Source organism: Cordyceps fumosorosea (assembly GCF_001636725.1).
Source record: "Cordyceps fumosorosea ARSEF 2679 chromosome Unknown scaffold_79, whole genome shotgun sequence".
Taxonomy (NCBI): Eukaryota; Fungi; Ascomycota; class Sordariomycetes; order Hypocreales; family Cordycipitaceae; genus Cordyceps; species Cordyceps fumosorosea.
This window is the reverse complement of record NW_017387379.1, coordinates 21,656-34,750: the sequence shown is the minus strand read 5'-3', so window position 1 is coordinate 34,750 and position 13,095 is coordinate 21,656. Positions and strand designations below refer to the sequence as shown.

At 49.5% G+C, this 13,095-nt stretch overlaps 3 protein-coding genes across 3 annotated transcripts; 2 read left to right on the top strand and 1 right to left on the bottom strand.

Moving 5' to 3' along the window:
• Positions 1-100: 100 nt before the first annotated feature.
• On the top strand, positions 101-1,838 carry ISF_09832 (hypothetical protein; the record flags this gene model as incomplete). The annotated part of the gene is made up of 2 exons (XM_018853433.1): positions 101-1,609; positions 1,659-1,838. 2 exons carry the CDS (start codon positions 101-103, stop codon positions 1,836-1,838), a joined length of 1,689 nt encoding a protein of 562 aa, XP_018699391.1.
• A 190-nt stretch (positions 1,839-2,028) lies between these two features.
• On the bottom strand, positions 2,029-2,949 carry ISF_09831 (hypothetical protein; the record flags this gene model as incomplete). The annotated part of the gene is made up of 1 exon (XM_018853432.1): positions 2,029-2,949. One exon carries the CDS (start codon positions 2,947-2,949, stop codon positions 2,029-2,031), a length of 921 nt encoding a protein of 306 aa, XP_018699390.1.
• A 3,166-nt stretch (positions 2,950-6,115) lies between these two features.
• Positions 6,116-6,752, top strand: ISF_09830 (HHE domain containing protein; the record flags this gene model as incomplete). The annotated part of the gene is made up of 2 exons (XM_018853431.1): positions 6,116-6,352; positions 6,402-6,752. The coding sequence occupies 2 exons, from the start codon at positions 6,116-6,118 to the stop codon at positions 6,750-6,752; spliced, it is 588 nt and encodes a 195-aa protein (XP_018699389.1).
• Positions 6,753-13,095: the final 6,343 nt, after the last annotated feature.

Here is a 13,095-nt window from a genome sequence, read left to right as displayed (position 1 = left end):
TCTAGGGCGCCAACAGACGTAAATAATCAAATCAAATCAAATCAAACCCCTTTCCTGGCTAGGAACACCCTGAATGCACCAGCCATCGCCAATTTACGCTATGGCGCGGCCGCCGAACCCGATCGATCAGTACCGTGAGTATGTCACGTCTCTCTACCTGAATGGAACCTCTCGAAGCAAGATTAAGGATAAGCTGCAGCGCCACTTCAATGTCACCGTTGACGACAGCACGATCTCGCGCCGCATTGCAAAATGGGGTCTCCCACGACAGCAATCCCGCACCACAGAGACACCCAAGCTGGTCGAGGCCGTCCGAGACCTTATTTTCCGTGTTGGCCTGACCGAGAAGCAGACTCTGAGCGTTCTCCAGCGGCAAGGTTGGCCGATCACCAGAAGCGGTCTAAAACGCATCCGCCTTCACCCCGACCGCCGCTGGATGCGGCGTGTCGATAGCGATGCCGAACGCCTCGCATTGCTAGCAAAGACAGAGGCACTCATAATTGAAATGACTCAGCGTTCCAATGCCATCCTAGGATACGGCAGAAGGCTTCTGCAACCCTACCTCCGTCAGCAAAAGCAGTTGTGGGTGCCGAGAGATCCCCTTTTTGAGATGTACAAAGTCATGTTTCCGAACGAGGTTGAGATGCGGAAGAGGATGATGCGGAGGAAGAAGGGACAGTTCCTCGTTCCTGGGCCAAACTACCAGTGGTGCATTGACGGCCACGACAAGCTCAAAGCGTATGGGTTCGAGATTTACGCTGCAATTGATGCCTACTCGCGCAACATTATCTGGTTCTATGTTGGCCACTCTGCTACAACTGCTCTGAGCGTATTGAAGCAGTACCTGGCTGCCTGTGATGCCTATGGCTTTAGACCGTGGTACTTGCAAGCGGACAGGGGCCGCGAGACGCCCTTGGTCGCAGCCGCGCATTGGAACTTTGCTCTGGCCTCAGGCGGGCGCATAGAATGGAATGGACAGGTTTTCCAGCAAGGTCAAAGATTGATTGACTGTTACAAGGCGGCCCCTAGCACGAAGAACGTCAAGATTGAGAGCTGGTGGGAGCGGATGCTTCATGTCTCGTCACGACAATGGGTGGACTATTTCGGTGAGCTCGCTAGGGATGGCGACTTTAATGCAGAGATGTTGGAGGACCAGATCGCCATGTACGCCGTATTCGAGGATGTACTCCGTCAAGAGCTTTTTGACTTCGTCGAAACGTGGAACCTGCACCACATACGCCTCCAAAAGAACCGCCCACACGTGGTCCATGGCCAACCTTGGATGAACTATCATTACCCCGACCCCAGCAAGGCTTGCAATTGGGGTGTACCAATCGACCGTTCGATCCTTGCCGAAATGGAAAGGCCAGTGGCTGCACTTGACATCAGTACATGCTTGGAGCCGGAGACAAAAGCCTGGTGCCGCCGGATTCTCACGGAAATGGGTTACGACGAGGTGGTGGGTGGCCGCCACCGAGACTCTGACAAGCTTCGCCCGCTTAAACGCTCCTATATGGGCCTGCGTGGACGGATCGTTGGGCACCTTGAGAGTCAGTTGTCTCCCATACTGGCTTACCGCCGGGCACCGACAGGAGGAGTTGCAGAATATGTAGGTCACTCTATATATATGTGCGCTCCACTAACTAACTGCAACCTAGCAAGCAATGCTTACCCGCGTAAACCAGGCCCAGCAAGAGGAGCTGGTAAGCGGGGAGCTAGCAGAAGAGCCACTCGTTGAGCTGGGGCACAGTGACGAAGAAGGACATGATATTGAAGGTATAAGTGAGAACAATGGAGGTGCAGAGGACGGCGAACTTGAGGACGACGCGTCAGGCTAGTAATTTCTTCCTTCTTCTATGTTGAGACACAAATGTCGCGGGAGTTTTGGTGCCTCTGAAGCGAGTAGATCGCGCGGGGGGCAAATCGTGCACCGCCGCACGCCCGATTGGGTGGACCTGAGCCCCGCCGTCGAACCGCGAGACAACTGCCGATGGCAGGCTCACCTGTTACAGCAGGTCAGTTTCGAACTCAATTCCAACTGACATGGTTTCTTACGAACTCTGTGGCAACAGTTGTATGATTCTCGTCTTCGTCTTCGTCCTCGTCCACGTCCTCCATTCCTTCTGCGTCATCTTCTGTAGCGAGGGCACTGGTGGCTGCCACATCAGAAAGAGGCTGTTCGACTTCATCTTGCTGTTCCAAGTTCCATTTGTCACCCGTCAGCCTCGGAGAGGGGCTGTCTGCAAACGGATCCTCTTGCTCAGTCTTCACACGTATCTCTTGTTTGATCTCACCCGCGCTGGTCTCGTCTCCATCCTTGATCCGTTTTTGCTCCTGGGCACGCTTTTTGGTTCTAGGTACCGGGCTCTCGTCTTCCTGCTTGATTTTTCGCTTCGTCTTTTCCCTAGCTGGAGTTGGATACTCGTCTGACCTGAGTGGCGTGACTGCCTCCTGCTTGTCAATCACTTGTGTCGACGTCAAGATGACGAGAACCTTCAATTGCCCGGATTGGTTGTTCGAAAAGTGGCCGGAGGTGAGCATGCTCGACGGTGTTGTATATCTGTCCGTGTTGGGGACGGTGATGATCTTTTTACCAGAGAACGCCGAGGCATACGACAGAGTCCACAGTTCTTTGTTGGCGGGATCGATGCTGCCTGGAAGTGGGCGTAGATGCTCAAATAGCGTCTCCGTAAACGACGGCCAGGTAAGCAAATCCGCCGAGTTAAACTTGATCACAGTGTCCTTCAGAGGCAGCACTGTCTCCGGAACTTCTACCACGAGGCCGTTGAAGAATCTGGTTTCCAGACTCACAAGTAGCAGGCTTATGTGAACCCATTGATACCCAGTGCGGTGTCTTGTAGGCTTTCTAGTACTGGTTGTGGGGTTGCGTATGGCTTGACTTGCAGCTGACGTGACCATCTCGAACGGCGGGCAGATCGGGCTACTCATTTTTGCTCTTGTTTAGCGCCGTTGGAGAACGAAATGATGCTGTTCGGGAGCAGTTGGGCGTGGCCGACGCCCGCGAATGATACTGGCTTCTGCCTGAGCAGGTGGCTAGCTGGACTGACTGGCCGTGGCGGAGTATCCTCGAGCTCAACCACCTCATCGTCCGGGCCAGGAAGAGCAGGAGTTCTAGACGTGGCTCGACGTTGGGATAAAAGGGGGTTGGCGAGGCCGCATCGTCCGCAGAAGTTTTCGCCTGCGTAGGTAGTTGTGAATAGATCATGGTGCTTCTTCCCGGCTTGTACGCAGTAAACATATTCAGCCGGGATAGTTGGAGAAGCCATCGTCGCTATCCAAAGAGGAGAAAAGTGTAGAAAGTAGAAGTTTTGTTGAGAAAAATGGCATCGGTAAGAGTTTGGTTGCGAATCATGCCAATCTTGTTGATAATTAGTTACGTGCTGCGGCTGACTCGCTAGGCCTACTACGGCAGAGGATCGGCGCTGGTCCGCTGCTAGTCCGCTGCGGGTACACTGCGGGATAGCTCTGGGGCGGCTGTTTCTGATCACCCTGGAGCCAACTGCAAATGCTGTAACCCTTCAACCCTGTGGACACATCTGACCTTAAGGATTCAATGGCACGTATGGCTTGTAATACCTTCATAACAGATAGACCTAACAATCGTGTACATCAAAGGTAGCCGATACGGCGCCGTTGGCGTAGTTAATGCTGCCGACAGACATTGCCCAATACGAACTCAGACGCGAGGCTCTAGATTTCGAAAAGCAATAATATCAGGGGCATAATTGTACTGTAGAAGACTGAATTGCACATTATCATCTTCAAACATTCTGTAATCATATCAATGCTTACCGGCTGGAGAATATCAACTGTTCATCGAGGGGGGTTCTTGACAGGAAATCTTGACATTGGTTCCGGGTAGTCAGCTCTCTTGACGGGACAGAGGGTCGGGCGAAAATACTCCCGCAGCGAACCCGCTGGTAGTCCGCAGTGACTTCTCAGCCGCCTATTCGATGTAGGGATTTAGTGACCACGGATCCCTGCAGCCAGGTTGACAGGAAGTTTTGCAACAGTCTCCCCTATAGGCCTCCGTAGGTCAGGTCTAACGGACCGGAAGTCGGCTCGGCATTAGCGCATCAGTATCTACTCAAGTGGGGGAGGGGGAAATGCTTAGTTTCGCACAGTGCTGAACAAAAATGTACATAATGCTTTTTAGGTATAAACCAATGCATATTGCATTGCTGCCTATGGTCGCTCGGGAACACAGCTGTGATTCTCTATAAATATATGGTGCATACTATTCTGAAGATTTCATCTTCTTTCCATTATGAACGAATTTTTCTTTACGGGCATTAGACCGCGGCCCTTGTCCTGCATGTCGGAGTTTGCTGGCTAGACAGTATGTAATGCCGGGTAGACCCATTTCTGTCACGATCCCATGTTGAAGCTGCCGCGGTATCACGTGACCACGTGATACCCTTGTTCCTTTCTACATAAGTATGACAGTGCCCACAATACACATATAATTTACCAAGAGGTTATAGTAAGTCACGTAATTAGTTGCTAAAGTTCATCTTAACTTTGGTAGGCGACTATCACTTTTGGAATCTGGACACTTGGAATGATTTTACCGCTAGTTGACAGATAGGGCGGGCATTTATGGCCGACATATCTCGCTCTGCCCTACCTCTGGCTCACCTCGTTCATTTTCTCGGCGCAAGACTGGGCTCGTGGGCGATGTAGTAGTTACAGCGATGGATTTGGCAGAAGTGGCTTGAAGAAGACGGTCATTGCCTTCCATTTTCTAGCATTGTAAGTACCGAGAAAATCTGACTCTCGAGGAGATAATATACTAATCCCATTTCTGTAGCTTATTTCTTCTATTGAATGCGATTGTTGAAAGTCTACTGTTCCACGAGCATCGGCATGGGAGAGTGCTTACTCCATCCACGAATAACAGAAAGAGATCAGGGGTTACCAATTCTGTCTCGTCTGCTGTTTGATAGATGATCCAACCAGCTGTTGAGTGGTATTCTGGAATGATATTAGCTTCTATTCGGTATCATTAAATATCCGGGATAATTACACCCTCCTTTAAGCAGTCATGGTACAGCGGTGAAAGCGGCGACCCTCGAGGTAGTTCTGCTTGGTGTAGCGTTTGGGTTTCAGACAAGTGTACGTTGGCCAGAACATTGGAACAAAATGACCCGCACGCGCTTTTCGGGTTATGCTCTGCCGCTCAAAATTTGCAGTAATCGTTCTTGGACACCCCGTGATACGCTCCTTTCACGTCAAAGCTATCAAGCTGACAACCTGTCTTCCCGTCCACGCTCTGTATATCTGCTCTTGCAAAAGTAACAACGCCTGCTCCGCCGAGCGTTGCTTACGGGCTCCAAAAATGGTTAGATTGAAACAGGACAACCTTTTCCACGGCATGGCACGGAGACTGTAAATCAGCGGTTGGCCGTTGAGTGCAGCCAGCATAAACGGAGTCGCTCTTGTAAGGTCTTGAGCGTTCAATGTTTTGGGTGATTGTCCGCTAAAAGCTCTGACACTGATATCTTGCAGCTGTGGCAGCATAGTGAAGAGCTGTTCGTCTAAAGGCATTGACTTACAAAAGCCGACCATAGTGGGAATGCGCAGCTGCACTATTTTGCTACTTACGTGGCCGCTTGTGTAGCTGTGTAAGTTGTTAGCTACAAACTTATCGCGCCATTGCACGGGCTCGAATGGCAAAAAGACTCCCAAGCCTCTCAAGTGCTCGATACCTTTACAAACTCAATCAATTTACATTCTCTGCGGAGCGATTAATCCGCATTATTGCAGACTTCTACACCGTCATCAGAAGTCTGAGTGAGCTAATTATGACGATGCTGTGACGCCGCGCTGTGGCTGGTGACGTCAGTGATCAGTCAGTGCATCATGCCGCAGCTCTTGACCATTCATTGATCTGAATACTATCTTACAAATACCTTGCATATAATTGGATAGGTTCTGGTGAGAGAACTAAAACTTATGTGAAGCAAGGCGGCCACCGTCGCTTCGGACATTACATGCACAACTCTCTACTATGTTTTCTCTGGCCACCAGAAAGGCTAACCTAAGATTACTTTATCAGCCATCATACAAGAGCTCCAGGTACCAAACGGCAGCCATGTCCACAATCTCCAGTGCCATTATCAAGGACCATCGCGAGCTCAAGCAGTACTACGACGAGGTAGTAAACAATCCCAGTAATCATGACCATCAGCAGCGATACGGTAACCAGTTTACCTGGGAGTTGGCGCGCCACTCGGTCGCTGAGGAATTGGTTGTTTATCCTGCACTTGAAAAGTATCTCGGCGATCGTGGCAAGCAGCTAGCAGACGAGGACCGCCAGGAGCACCATCAGGTAAGTTGGCATCAATCGACCAACGAGAAGTAGACTGACTTGCCGCTAGGTCAAGGAGATGCTCAAAGTCTTTCAGAGTATGTCATCCTCTGATCCAAGCTACATTTCCAAGATCAAGGAAATTTGGACGTCGCTTGATGAACACATCAAGGAAGAGGAGGAACGCGATCTACCAGCGCTTGAGCAGGCGCTGCAGGCAGCCCATGGTGAATCAAATGCCATGGCCAGCTCTTTCAGGCGCACAAAGGCATTTGTTCCGTCACGCAGTCATCCAATCGCCGGCGAGAAGCCTCCATTTGAAACTGTCATGGGTCTCCTAACAGCTCCAATCGACCATGTCGCCGACCTGTTCAGAAAGTTTCCTGATCAGACTATCACGCCCAACCCATCTACCAAATAGTTAGGCGACAGGCCGAACTTGAGAATGACGAATAGTTGCTGAGGGATCATTGTCTAGTACCAAATTGCCAATAATCAATAATCTACCCGTTGCTTTGCGCCCTGTGAATAATCTATGCACCTAACTATAGACAGCGAAACACTAATGCTTAGACGACAGACGGATGCCTATTCGGCGTACCAGTGTGTCGCTGTTTTTCAGGTGAGCTCACGTCACTCTGATGGACGCGTGTGCAGCCAATTTTCGTCTGCAAGTGCGCGACTCAGATTGATCCGCGCTGATATAACTTGACGGATTGACGGAAGCTCAGGTGCGAGGGTCATCGAAGGCTCGCAGCTAATTTTTTTTGGCCATTCCTTGTAGCTGCGCAAATGAAATTTCGGACTTTGCGCAGCCTAATGCGTATATAGAGTAGGCTTTTCGCACTGAAGTCGCATTGTCCGTGGCAAACATGACGCTCGTCTCGGAATAATTGCTGTTCCCTTAGAGAGCCTCGTTCCACGAGCGAGTGAGAACGCTGGCTACTGTAGTATTATAGTAGGCATTAGTGTTGGGCTTAGTAGCGTAGAGGCTACGTGAGGACGAATTGCACGACATGATGCGTCTTTGTGCTACTATCAATTCGAGTCTATGCCGGGCCCTCATTCTGCGACGTCAGAACTCACCAGAGCCTGTTTCAACTACTGCCCTCTGGCGGCAGGGCCTCGCAATTCAGCGGCAATCACGACGCCAAGAGAAGGCGAGTGTGCTTCCAATCTGCCTCAATTTACCTTGTCGCTGCATTTCAATCTAATACAGGGCACATACCAGACTAAAAGAATTCACTCGAAGCGGTGTTGTATTTGCACGACCATCAGGACTCCGCTGTGGCGCCGATCGCCGGATGGACTGCATGTGTTGTGCAACGCATGCGGGCTGCTGGAAGCAAAGAGAAGGAGCAAGAACTTAGTTGTCCGCTCAAACGTTTTCTCTCGATAAGAAGACCACACTTTGTTAGGTCAAAAATAATGGTCGAATGCATGCATACGCAAAACGATGAAAATCGTGAGAAATTTGGTTTTCCCTGTCACCCCCAGCCATCATCACGCGTGTGCTGGCGCCTTGGCAAACCGTCGCTCCCCTTTCTAGCTGACTACTCGACCAATATGCCGTCGCGTTCCAGTAAAACTCCAACAAGTCTCACGACCGTGTTGCCCGTGTGGAACACCAGCCGGGACGTTCTTGAAGCCGATCCCGCGCTTCCTCGATTCGATGCCTGACCTGCGAGGAGTGTCGATGATCTCCCAACACGAAACGGTTGTCTCATGGACCTGTCGTGTTCAGAAAAAAAAGTATGTTGTTCAGGCAGGTGCACAAGAGCACCAGCCAAGCATTATGGACAGCTGGAATACTGTCGCGCTTTGGCATCGTTGGTCGATGAATGAGATGTAAGCTTAGTTGTTCCTTGTTCTCCGTCTGCCATCGCTACAGCGAAACTTTATCTTGTCCGTGGTTGACTCCATTCTCCGATGCTGGTATTTGGGATCTGATTTTTGGGAATCGGTTTGGTTTCCATCTCCAGGATCATCCAGAGTGGGCCATTTCTCCCTAAACCCCTGTTGGAGCAGAACGGATGGGGCGTAGGTAGTGGTGGTGGTTGAGCCTGGGTTGGAGATACCCAGTACCTGAGAACAAATTTATGTTTCCATATTTGCTTTGCTGTTCCGCTGAGTGTACGACCTTTCGGCGTGATGGATACAACGGCCGCTTGCCGATTGGTTGGCTGACAGCTTTATGACTGGCAATATCTCATGTTTGCAGGTGATGATATGCTTGATTAGTGGCACAGGAGACGACAAGTGGTGTCCAGATGAACATAGTTCAATCCGGGCGATATTTCTACCCAAGCGTGAACTAAAAAGATAAGACAGCTGTCCGAAGAGTGCTTCCCCAGAAGTGACTGCGAATATAATCGCGGCAACTCAACACCGAGACTGACATCTGGGATATAATTCGCGGTGGCTTTAGTTGGCTCTGGTGATTGAATCCATAGTGGGGAATAGGGTGGCCTATGCCAGTCTCCGGGTGGGATTGGCCTAGTCAGTAGGTGCAGAAGGTGGGTACTGGTCCATCTCACGATCCCTGCTGGACTGCAGATGACATTGATGCCTATACCAAAGGCTATCACAAGCTCTGCTTGCACTTTTCTGATTACAGGATGCCGGCAAATCTTGTTGCCACGCGCGGGCGGTCGATTGTTCCTTGTGTCCCGTCTGTATCCCGCTTCTGCAACGTAGAGTAGCGAGGCAAGGGCCAAGTAACAGCCATGAAAATGTTGCGGGCTAGCGCCTGTCGAATTTGGAAAGGCGCAGTCGCGCACCGAGCGTTAGAAGAGAGGCGGAAATGCAAAAATGCTGGCGAGGCAGGATTGGACGGAGCAGGCTCATGGCCTCTCCCAGACTATCAGAGAGTGAAAAGGAGAAGTGGTATTAACAGTAAACGAGAATAGATAAAAGGTGACCAGGGCTTGAAAATGCGATCATGGCTTTATGCCGCAGGCATGTCCCTAGAAGAGAGGGAAGAAGACAGAACGAGAGGAGAGAGGGAGGGGGGAATAAATGAGCAGCTGTCAGTGCCTGTTTGCAAGGCACGTTTGCGAAAGACTTTATTCTGTCGACTGCGCCATAAAAATGATAGCTCCTGGCACATTCAGCGCTCTTGTATTCTTCTTCCTGAGCCAATGTGTGCTAGACAATCAGTTCCCTTGCATGGTTCTGGGTTTGGAGCGTGACTGGGTGGCTCTCAGGCCTTTCAAACATACAAAGGTACTGTAGTGTGCTCTTTGTTCAGTGACCAGCTGTCTCATGTCTAGGCCAAGTTCTGCGCCAGCATGGTTATTTTGTGCCACTGCCTGTCGAAGTAGAGTCAGGCTCCATTTTCGACTGACAGGTTCTCAGTGTCATTGACCTGAGTAGATACTAAATCTGAAGTCGCGACATGTACACAGGGTACGCAAAAGTGTTTTTATATTCATTCATTCAGTTTATTACGCCCGGTGGAGAATTCCAAGAGGGCAACTATAAGCCTATGCTATGTATCCAATTCGAAGCTAATCTTGTTATTAATAGAAATACTATCTACAGACTATAAATCTCACGCTGTCAGTCCAGGGAAATGAGAGCCGCAATCGGTTGATGAAGTGAGTGCTGCTAAACATCTTGCATACAGCCATAGTTTGTGCCTTTCGATACTCATCATGGCTGGCGGTGTGATTGTCATGGCGGTGCAAATTTTATGATTTCTGTTCCGCTAGTACAAAGTTCCGTATGCGAGCATCCATATATACTGCAATCTTGTGCGTTTTTCTCGAAAATCCTCATTGAAGCAGTCAATCATCCAATCCCAACCCTCGCTCATCACCAAAATACAGATAGGCAGGACGGGAGACTAACATGTAAATGACGCAATTTAGAGTCGTCTCGCTCAATCAATTTTCATGCAGGTGATCCGATCCACAAAATAGTCTGGAGAGCTTTTGATGCCTCCAGTCTCATCATCTCCCGCTCCCGAAACTTTGTGCTGTCCTCGCCGTGCTGGGCTAAAAATGTGTTTTCCTGGCTGGCTAGTTGCATCAAAATTCGTCTAATGTGATGAAGGCGCTTCTCCGCATCGCGTACTTCTCTAGCAAAGCATTTGCTCCGTTCGCGTTGCTGATAGATGCATTGTGCGTTTTTCATTTGGCTTTGTTGCTTTGCAGGCGTCATATAGCTCGCTCTCTTGCTGTCCTCGGAATCGGTCTGCAATACGCTTGTCGACGTGGAATATACGGGCTGTAGTATGGTCTCCTCAGGTTTTATGGAAGTAGTCATCCTAGCAGCAAATACCGTGGCGCCTGGTACGTTGCTGAGATGCCTTCTTATGCCAGGCTCAAACACATTCTTGGCGTCATTGCATGAATATAAACACAGTACATACGTGCTTTTGAGCATTTTAGGATGGCTCCTTAGAACACACTAAAGAGCGCTGGATGGTGCTCTCGGCGCGTGGGAGCGCCAATCCTGGCACTGAATGAGTCTGTTAGCTCATGCTCCTTCCTCTTCTGGCCCCCTTCCTCTTCTGGCCTTCTTTGAGCGAAATAAGGGAGTCGAAAGAAATTTTTCAGCGGTGCAGAGATATCCGGATAACAAATATAGTGGTATAGCACAGTCGGACAGTCGGGTTCAGGTTCAGCGTCCACATTCCACATGGATCCATAAAACGATGTTGTGGTGGCAGCCAAAATCGGCCTAAACAAGACTGAACTTGATTTTTTTTTGGCCCAGAGTGTGGACGCTAAACCTGTTCCTGACTGTACAGTACCCAAGTCGAATTTCGCACGCCGTTTTCCCGAGCTTCTAATGTTACCTACGTTTGGCTACTTTTAATTAGTGCATACGGCAGCATTTCGACGCCCTTTTAATCTACTCAGTCTTTTTTAACTTCTTCCAGAATTTGAACGGAGTTGCCTGCCACAAATTTGAGTCTGGCTACTTGTGAGTTTACAACAGCTTGGTGCTAGAACTTTCAGTACCAAATTAGACTTGTAATTATGGGTAATGCCCAACTGACTTGTCAATCTCGATCGCGCAACTTAGAAATTTTATATGGGCCAATTGACGATTCCGGATTGGTATTCAACACTTGACGTAAAACACTAAGCTTCCTCGTTTGTGCTACTACCGAGATACTCATAATCCGGCATGGCCCATTTCATAGCCAGGGATACCAGCCCTTTAAGTTTCTCTTTCTGCCAGGTTCTTAAAAACGGGTGCTATAACTTGTGAGCTTTTACTTTTCTCGAGTTGACATAAACGGCGAACCTTTTGCAACTCTGAGGCGGACGAAGCGGATGTTGTAGCCGAAAGGAAATCTAATACTTCTATGTCCCATCCTTGAGGGTTATCAAGACCCACGTTTTCGCTCTCTTTAGCATAACCTTGTATAAGTTCCATCATCACGCGGCCGAGGTCTCTGATATCTTTCTGAGAGCTCGACTTGACGCATTCCTCTTGGCCTACTGATAATCTAGTCAGTTCCCTGTTCTGGCATGAGAGATAGAGAATGTATTACTGAGTTTGACTCTCCCGTTTGGATCTAAGAGAATATTTGAGCAGGTTACATGGTTGTGTCTCAAATTGTGTTGCTCCAGATGTTCGAGTGCGTTAACTACCTGATTCACGTTAGCAATCAGGCCCTGCATAGCCGGTCCATGCCGTACTTGGCCAATTATCGCAGCAAGCCTGGGGCCTGTGAGATAAGGATTTCCCACAGCTTCCGCTACTGAAAGCGGAAGATGCTCAAAAACAATGAGGTCTGAGTCTTCTAGCTTGTATATTTCATACGCTGTGACGAAGTTGGGATGTTGAATGAGCTCCAGGACGTTGATTTGATGGTTCGTTAGCGAAGCAAAACGGCGTATAGAGAATAGATCACAAGTGATGCTTTTGCGCTCTACCACAAGGAATGGCGCATTCAACCCGAGCCTCATGGTGTAAATCCGTTCGTACTTGGCCCATGGTGTTGTTGTCTTGATGAGTAGAGTATTTTGAGCTGGTCTGCCCTTTTCTGTTGCCGTTGGTAATCTCAAAACATGCATCTTCTCATGTATCGTTGCATTTTTGCTATGAAGAGCGGATTCACGACAAGTATTTATCATATTCCTTGACGCTTCTGCAGTGGTCGTGGTACTTGCCCGAGTAAAAGCACACGCGCTGTCTGTGGAAGTTCGGGCATGGCATCGGTTTAGAAAGATCCAAGTGACAACAGTTCACTTGTGCTCTGTCGTCACCACTTCTGACTGACCATTTCTAGCTAATGGTTCTTGGCCATAATCGGCGTCTCTGTGTACACCTACTGCTAGTATGGAGCTCCATGCATCTCGGCAGGTACCCACAGCCAGACAGACGCCACAGGCATCTTTAGCAAGGTCAATGTAGCCTCTCAACCCTTCAGCCACTTGCAGCAGTCAGAAAGTGGCGCAGCCAGCTTCATTCGTTAGTAGGTGGTAGGGTCCGATATGTTTCGTTTGCGGGGAGCCTTGAGCATCTCAACCATATTTCGTTTCACACTCTGTCCACATCAAAAAACTTTCATCACCAAGGTTTTCCCGTTTCACCTTGCCGTAGTCAAGGGGGAGGACTGACCCTAGACCTTGTTGCCAAAACTCACACATCTCCAGTCCGAGGAGGAAAAAAAAAAACGCCGTCCCCTGCCGAGCCGTTCAACTCTCAGATGTTCAGTCGCCGAGTCGAGCAACGTCCTTGGCAAACTCTCCTTTCGGTTCGTCCACCGAGCAAATATATCCGTGCACAGGCGGGCCGGGGAG